At 40.5% G+C, this 9,307-nt stretch overlaps 1 protein-coding gene across 1 annotated transcript in view; it reads left to right on the forward strand.

The window, feature by feature from the left end:
* wnt7bb (wingless-type MMTV integration site family, member 7Bb) overlaps positions 1 to 8,503 on the forward strand; it is a 28,109-nt gene extending 19,606 nt beyond the window's left edge. The window contains exons 3-4 of the mRNA XM_041938317.1: positions 1,963 to 2,234; positions 6,819 to 8,503. Coding sequence (XP_041794251.1) covers positions 1,963 to 2,234; positions 6,819 to 7,298 — 752 coding nt within the window. The 3' untranslated portion in view covers positions 7,299 to 8,503. The remainder of the gene's footprint in view (positions 1 to 1,962; positions 2,235 to 6,818) is intronic.
* Positions 8,504 to 9,307: the final 804 nt, after the last annotated feature.

Here is a 9,307-nt window from a genome sequence, read left to right on the forward strand (position 1 = left end):
GCAAATTGCAGCCCAACACAGTGCTCTACCATTTAACTGGTTAATATTCACTAATAATTCATAATGCAACAAAAATGATTACAGTTCTTCTTACTAGATGGTACGAGACTTAACTTACAAATCAACAAGCCTCAGAGGATTTGATATATTGTTTCTCTTCACACTCAAATCTTCACCAGGCCCACACTGGAGTTACTGTTCAGATGTTAAGTAATACATTGAAGTTTGTTGCCAAACTGATCTGTGAAGTTTCTTGGCTGTTTCTCTTAAAGTCACTGAGGAAATGATCAACCATCAAGGAGCTTTTGGCTCTCTGAAGTGCAGAAAAAAAATGCATTTTACCTAGAGAGATTCAAATAATTGCAACTGAGTACATTACACAACATACATCAAAAGACTTACAAAACATTCCCCCCTGCTCTGCGGTTAGCCTTGTTTCTGCAGCTCTGCCCCTTCCAGATTACTGCCAGTTGAAGGGAGACCGGGGTTGTAATAGCCCACAGTCTGTTTTAGACCAGAGGAGGCCTTTTAAGCCAGCTCTCTGTAGCCATTAGGAGAGTAGCAGAGGATTCTGAGATATTTGGAAGGATAAAGAAACAGTATGGCATGGCTGTTGTCATCGACCTTTTGGCTAAATATGCACCATAGGCCATTGGCTGCTTTTCATCTTCAATGATAACATGATTCTATCATATAAACTTGACTTGTTTTAGTGTTGAAACAATTTGTCAAGAGACAAAAAAAAAATCAATCAACAGCAATTTTGATCAATCAATTAATCATTTAGGCCAGGTTTTCTTCCTTTTATACCATTCTGTATTGAATATGTTTGGGACTAAACTATTTCTGACATTTTATAAACTAAACAATTAGTAAGTTAATTGAAAAATGTATCAATATGTTAATAAACAATCAAAGTAGCCTTTAAAAAAAAAAGTTTCCAGAACACTAAATTACTCAAATGTTCTTTATTGATCATTTAATACTAAGTGTAAAATATCCACTTTTTCAGAACCCTGAAACTGTCTTATTTTTACTCTATGACGGTGCATTTTGCATTTTATCCAATGGCACAAGCCCAAGCAGTGAAAGAGTTTACTCAGCTCAGAGTGAATCATGTAATGTAATCCTTAAGTTTGACGGGTCACATGTGACAAATAAAAGCACGTTGTACGTAAATTAGATTTAGAAGATTTTCGCACTGCAGTGCTTCAGTATGACACACAGCACAGGTAAAAATATTCCCTGTCTGCGTTTAGCTGCCAGTCTTATTATGTACGGTCTTAGTACCTTCTGGCTCTTGCTCCCCAGAGTGTTAGTGAGCAGTGTAAGTGAGGCAGCCAGACCTGCAGACCCCAGCTGTTTGCAGTGTGGGCAGCAGTACAAGGTGCTCCTGTAGAGGAATTCAGCACTTTGGACAGCACCTAGACCAGCTCTCCCCACACTGGAATTCCAACACTGCACTCTGGCAGGCCAGGCCCAAGGACTTCGCGGTCGGAAATGTGACCACATTTCTACCAAGGTGCAGGAGGGAAGCTGTTTAGGAGAGGGAAGGAAAAATTGGTGGCTTATCAAGACGACGTAGCAGACTTGGAATGTCTGTGCTGTTTATCAAGGTCAACATCTCTGCTGCGTCTCCTAATATAACTGGACTGGTGCGTTTAAAGTTTGCTATGGAGACTTTGGGAGCTTTTTCAAGTTAGATATTTGGGTTAAAGGTTCACAAAACAGAGGCAGGATGGGTAACTGCTGTCCAATCTGTCTTTTGACATATGTCTACATGTGTCTTTAATGCTTGGGACCGGTGCTACACATATGCTGCGTTGTAATTTTTTTTTTCAAAGCTAAAGTGAAAGAAAAACAACAATTTCAAAGTGTCAGTTGTCTGAGATCATCTACAAAGTGCTAGTATCTCATCTCATTCCAGTATTTCTTAACAAAGACCTCTTTTCCCTCCTTCAGGCAGTCGGGAAGCAGCGTTCACCTACGCCATCACAGCGGCAGGGGTGGCCCACGCTATCACAGCGGCATGCAGCCAGGGCAACCTGAGCCAGTGCGGCTGCGACCGCGAGAAGCAGGGGTATTACAATCAGGAGGAAGGCTGGAAGTGGGGAGGCTGCTCAGCTGACATCAAGTACGGAATCGAGTTCTCTCGCCGCTTCGTGGATGCCCGCGAGATTAAAAAGACCCCGCGCCGCCTGATGAACTTACATAACAATGAGGCAGGGAGAAAGGTAAAGACGGCTTTCGTAATCTCAGATGCTTTGCCACAAGTGTTTTTCCAGAAGAAATCCAGAGAGAGCAACAGCAAAACCTCAAAATCTTTTTGAACAAATGGACAATATTATGAAGTTATGCAACTAATTTAATCTTTCAAGAAATAATGACCTGATTTTAAAGCATAATTCTGATTTATTGCAACAATATTTCCTTGCCATCATTCCTGTCAGTAATAATAACATTGTCCTCACCAAGTTAACTGCTGAGATATAGGACTGTGGTGATATTGCTAAAAAGAAGTCAGATGGGGCAAAATGCATTGCCAAACTTATTTGGAAGCTGTTGGTTATAAACATCCAGCGCAGTTCACAGAGTGACTCTGGTTTAACTTTGACCTATCACAGTCGCCATGTATTTTCCTGTGCAATGAAAGATTATTGCTAACATTTTGGGTGCACTCACTTTGTTTCCATCTCTAAACATAGTGGCTTTGGTAATCTGGCTAAACTGTTTAAGTTTGTTTACAACTTGGCAGATAGTTTTACTGCTCATGTTTCTCGACTCCCAGATCTCTGCAATTACTTTCGTGAGTACAATGTTATCCTAAGTAATAGAAACGATGGCCAAAATGATAGAAATCAGACTCAAGTTGTAATAAAGTGCAGCTATCCTTTAAGTGAGTCCTTGAAAATAGCTGACATGAAATGATCTTATTCTAAAGACACAAAACATAACATGACTCTGTCCTTGCCAAACATGCATGTGTTCAAGCATGGATGCACAGATGCGTGTGTTAATGTGTTCCTTTGCAGAAAAGCAAACAGTCCCAGATAAAGAGCTAAAAATCCCAGTCATGTGACAAAGGACTGTGATTGACCAAGTTGCTGATTGATTGATAACCCAGTTTTCCTTTCAGCAGCTTGTTTTGCTTCAGCCAATTATTGACATTTCTTTCCTTTCTAAGAGGGCGTCTTTTATTTCCAAGAGAGTGTGTTGGCAAACTTCATTATGGACATGTTTGTTTGCTATTAGTCATCCCAGAACAGTCACAGAGGACAGAAAAAGAGAGAACGAGTGTGAGAGGTAAATAAAAGAGAAGAAATGATGTTATGTTGACAAATGGATCTAATTAATAACTTGGGCTTTATCGTGTCCACTGGGAAAATGGCGCCTGGCCAATGGTTGCCAGATGGAGGACTGCCATCCCCCCTTTCCAGTTCCTTTCATGGAATTATGAAGTGTAAAGTCAGGAACAGGATATTATTGCAGTTCTCTGCACAATACCAAAACATGTCACTGCCATTTGACTGCGTCTATTCAGGGTGTGAAAGCAGGCCGACAATGCCGGTGTTAACACAGCAGACTGATAGGGTCTGTGCTGCATGCCAGGGTGCTGGCATGTTGGACTGTCAGGAGTTGGAGTTGGCACTGTTGCTGGTCTCACTCTGGGGCTCGGAAAATCGGACTGCAGGAGGACGAGCAACAGTCAGATTTCCTCTTTGCTGAGACAGTAGGAAGCCAAAATTTTTCTCAGACTGGAAGAGGTTATTGAGGATAGAGAGGCCTGAGCATTCACTGGGTTTACACCCATTTGTTTGACTCCATTTGCACACAGTCACTTCATAAGTCTTGGGTGGATAGCTATCGGATATCAATAAACTAGTGTGAAATCCAAGAAGCTTTCAAGGCGGATTGAAATCTGATTGTTCCAAACAACTCTGGTGATAAAACTGTAGTGTCACTTATAGTCCATTAATTAATTAATGGATTCATCCACAATTTAGTGTTAGTTTATGGATCGTTCTTAGCTATCTTGCCATTATTGCTAACTGTTAATTGTTAGAACTTAACTGCTAGAGTGCATGTTATTGTGAGACTTAAAGAAATGACAAGTGTAAATGGGGCCTGTTATTTAATGAGAACACTCCTGTTTTTATGCAGACTTTTATACAGATTATCATCTTCCCCTTCCTGCTGGGATTTCAGAATTGTGAAGAAATAGTTTGTGTTTTATAGATCTTGTTTGTTTTCCCTGTCTACTGCAGGCTGTATCATGTTCCATTAGTGCAGTGGAGCTTTGTATGTATGCATGTATATATATATATGTACATATATACATATATACGTACATATATATGTATATACGTACATATATATATACATATATACGTATTTATATATACACATATATATGTATATATATATATACATATATGTATATATATGTATATACATATATATACACATATATATACACGTATATATATATACATATATATATATAAATAAAGAGTGTCGGCACCAGTATATTCAAGACAAATGAGCTGATAGAAATGATCCTGATTCTGATGAGGGAGGAAGTGGTGCCTCCAATGGGATCCAGCTGTGATTTTGTTTTCTAATGAGAGATAAGAAGCATCACTTGAACAGAAAACTATAATTACAACAGATTTCGTGACTGAACTGAGTGTAAAAGAACACCCAGTGAATCAACAGATCTCTTTCATCTTGCCTCGGGGCTATGTGTTTGACGGGTGATCTTTAGATGGGAATCTGGTCATATTGGACTAATTAGTAACAGATCAGAGCCTTTGACGGACACAGTTTAAGTAAATGTTTCCATGCATCTGTCAGACTCCTTATGCCAGGCATTCCTTGTGGTTTTTGTGCTATACATTTTTGGAAATCCTCATTCTGAGTCAACATCTGAGGCCACATTGTTAGCTGACCCCCGGATTTTATGAAGTCGGGGGAGCTCATGTTTTTTCAATCAAATGTCCTCAAATCGGGAAACTGTGACCACATGACTCCGCGGACAAGACAGACAGAGATATTGAACAACTCTTGTGTACGTTTCGTAAGTGTCTGATAGAAACGATGACTTGTGCTGCTGGCGAGGCGAGGGGCCAGGAAAAAGCTGTGCTGGAAAAATGCCCTGCCAACCAAACTCACTTCTTATACAACAATGACACATGCTTTGTTCAAGCAAGTCAAGGGTTCCTAATTTGGTTAAAGGGAGTCATGTCAGGACTGTTACAGACGTGTTAATATGACCCATTCAAACTCCTCCAAACACCTCCTCCTTCCTCTGTTCCTTTGCCTTTGAGAACAATTCAGACGAAAATAAAGAGGGCACAGTTTTTATTCTGAGGTTTTTTTAGTTTCTTAGTCCCATGGGGCAAAGGATTGACACTTAAATACTGACGACAGCACACAATATTTCCCATATGCCCCAGGATTAGGCAGCAAAGAGAAAACATTCTGCCCTGTGCACCATATGTTGGAGATAACCTCAAAGAGAAATTCAGTCCAAGACTACGGGCATAACATAAAGATTCTACATTATTGTATTTAAAATGACCGTGATGCACTTTCAGGCATGTGGCAACATTGCTTTCTTCTGTTTATCACAGTATTGTTTAAGCAGTCAAATAAGCCTCAAGTTTCATGTTCAGCTGTAAACAATTAATTGAGTTTGTCTTCGCTTTAGACTGCATGTGCAACACATTTCATGACACAATAATCTGGATTCAAATTATCCCAGATGACTGATAGCTGCATTTTTTTTCTCTGTCACTGATGTGGTTTAGGGAAGGTAGACAAAATTACAGGATGGAATATTACCAGTAAGTGCAATTTTCAGGACATGCAACTGCATGTCATCCATGACTGAAAATTCAGCTTGGATTTGTCTTCTTCACAGAGATCAGTCACTCTGTACAGAAGTACCTGTGGCATAAATGCACTGAATTTACAATAAAAACAACCCCACAGTCAGCACTTACCAATGCTGATAAGAAAAGCCCCATTGCCATCACAGTTTTTACACAAATATTCAATAAACTTCTTGGTGTCTGGTTGATCTGACATGTTTCGCATTTGTTTCCACTTACATAGTGGCACGGCAATCTAGCATTCAGCCAGCATCTGGGTAAAACTTTGGTTGTTTCCAGAATAAACCCAATGTTTAGTGTCATCTTCGCTCAAACAATTTAACCGTCAACGTAATGTATCTTTATGAAATAAAAAACAGCCAGCCGTCAACAGTTCCTACAGCAATATAGCTACATGGAGTGATGTTAACATGTAATTCATTTAGGAAAATGTCAGTGGCTTGGTGCATGGTGCGAGTACAGTTGCTGTGTCATTTTGACAAGTACTGTTATGTTGGTTTTGCATTTGCAGTGATAAGATATAAACTGTGTTCGTAGCCATTCAGAGATCCCTGTCGTATAGCTGTGTGCATGTCAATAAACTGAAATAGCTCTGGCTCAACCAAATTACAAAAGACATTTTTTTTCTCCTATCTCTATAGCGGCATATAGACAGGCAGATAGTCGTTGTTGGTGTCATGTTTTATAGATTATGAAGAGTTTCTGTAAAGACGTGACGTCACTTTCACAAAATTAAGTTTACCCCCATCGTATGGGCGTGTAAAAACCTGGAAACGTAAACTATCTCCATGGCTGCATACTACCGAGAAAGGGGTTTTGGGGATTTGTTCTCTGTCCTTTTATTAATTTCATGCTGGGAGTCTAATTTTATGTCTATATTTGGAGCAGTTCTACAACTGTTTTGTTTTCTCTATTACTCTTCAGGTACTAGAAGAAAGGATGAAGCTAGAGTGCAAGTGCCACGGCGTCTCAGGCTCCTGCACCACCAAGACCTGTTGGACAACGCTTCCCAAGTTCCGCGAGATTGGCTACGTACTCAAGGACAAGTACAACGAAGCCGTGCACGTGGAGGTAGTCCGGGCTAGCCGACTCCGCCAGCCCACCCACCTCAAGGTGAAGCAGACTCAGGGCTACCGCAAGCCCATGGAGACAGACCTCGTCTACATCGAGAGGTCGCCCAACTACTGCGAGGAGGACGCAGCCACGGGGAGCGTAGGCACCCAGGGACGCCTGTGCAACCGCACCTCGCCACATACAGACGGCTGCGACCTTATGTGCTGCGGCCGGGGCTACAATACACACCAGTACACCAAAGTTTGGCAGTGCAATTGTAAGTTCCAATGGTGCTGCTTCGTCAAGTGCAACACGTGCAGTGAGAGGACGGAGGTGTTTACCTGCAAATAAGGACGTGAGGAACTCAGTGCCAGGAAGTGAGGCGCCAAGGACTAGCTGAATGAGGAAGACTCAAGCGAGCGAGATGAAAGTGTGACGCGGAGCAGCGAAAGATTTTGAAATAAAGGAATGGAATTTACACTATCAGCTCTTCATGGCATCGTTTTGCACAGCAGAATCTATCTAATTTCTTTTCAGAAAGTAAATGCTAAATATCAGTAGGTAATACCCCAGAACTTTACTGTCACATAGAGATTGTGCTCATGTACTGATGTATCCACAGTGAAGTTGGGACTACAGGTAATGAATGAGGCCCACGTTGGGAACTGTGCTTTGCACTCTGGGATTTGTAATTGTTAAATTCACAAGAGACTCGTGCATGGAGAGGAATCACAGTAACCTGGGAGTTGATCAAAATGACAGCAGCTGATGAGGTTGTGACTGGGAGAGATTTGTCAAGTCTTTGATTGAAAACTTTTAAGGGTTTTGTCGTATTTTCAAAGGGGAGCAAAAGTGAATCTTGACATGAATGACCCCCCCAAATTGGCTGGGGCTTATGTTGGAGGTTTTTGTAGAAATGAAGAACATTTTGTAAGTATGGTGCGTTGGGGTGCGCCAAAATCTGAGTGGAGAACTCTGTTAAACCCTCTGCTGCCAACTGGAATATGGTGGAGTATGTTAGTTTTCCAGTCACACTGGAACTGTCTGTTCTGAACACTGAAAATAAATTGTTTATTTATGTTATAGTATCTTAAAACGAAGCACTAACGGGTAGAGATGTCTTTTTTGTACTAAGTGTAAAGAAAATTACTTTTTAGAAACTCTGACTGAAGATGTGTGTCTATTAGAAAATGACCCCCCCAATCCCTAAAACGCCTCCTTTTCTTAAAAAGAAAAAAAGGTTTCATTGCTACTGGTGTGTTGACGACAAATAACATCATTACAGTGTGTTTCACATTCAGACACCTTGGTTCTATTTTACTGTAGCATAGTTTGTTTGCAGTCATTTTCCCCGAAGCAGTAACATCTATTTGGATGCTTTTGCAATTTCAGTTAATAGACAGTAGCAAGAAAGACCATTTAACTGCAGAGATCCTTCCTCAACTCATTAAACATGAAACTGATACATTGCTGGATGTGTTGTCGAGTGCTGCACTGATATTTTCTATTCAGATACGACTCATGAGAACTAAATAAACTCCCATTTGACTCAGTTTGGCACTTCATTGCTAAAATATCAGCTGAAGTTGAACCTGCAGTCTGCCTTTAGTTTTTAGAGAGATACTACTTATCTATTTGGACATATTTATAAAGCTGCTCAGTGGTGTGACGATTAGTTACAACTACACACCTACGGCTATAATAACACAGGTAACAAAACCTATAGAAGAGATTATTGTTATGGTGTTATGTGATTTATACTTGTTTGTTCTCATTTGGTGCGAAGGGAATTTTGCTCCAAGCTAATACGAGGTGTGCTCAGCCCAAATGTTAAAGGAATTCCAGTTTAACAACTCTGATGTCATTTTAGAAGTTTTGAACAGGATTTCTGTCAGTTATTATAACATTGCACTCACCAGAGTGATTGTTGAGATCTGGGAACGCAGTGATAAAATGAATTCTGACAGGGAAAAACACAAGAATCCAGGTAATTAAAAAGTTGAGAAAGGTTGTAAAACAAATCAATGTCTTAACTAAACCACGCTGGGAAAGACAACAGTAAAATGTAGCTTAAAGTGAGAGCATAAGCAAGTACAACTGGTCAAAGTTGAGCCAGTGTGTCAGCTGTGATGGATGGTCTGTGATGAACAGTTTGGGACATAATTTCACCATCCGCCTTTGTTTTCTCTTCCAAATAACTGCATCTAACCTCCTCTTAAGCTGCATCTCAACATTCCCAGATCAGTTTTATTAACTTGGTAAGAACAATGTTATCATAATTGATCGGAACGACGGCCAGAACTCTAAAAATGAGTTGGTGGCGTAGCTGTTTCTTGACGAACAACAGTGCCCCTGTGCAG

The sequence above is a fragment of the Chelmon rostratus genome, chromosome 6 (genome assembly GCF_017976325.1).
Source record: "Chelmon rostratus isolate fCheRos1 chromosome 6, fCheRos1.pri, whole genome shotgun sequence".
Lineage (NCBI taxonomy): Eukaryota > Metazoa > Chordata > Actinopteri > Chaetodontiformes > Chaetodontidae > Chelmon > Chelmon rostratus.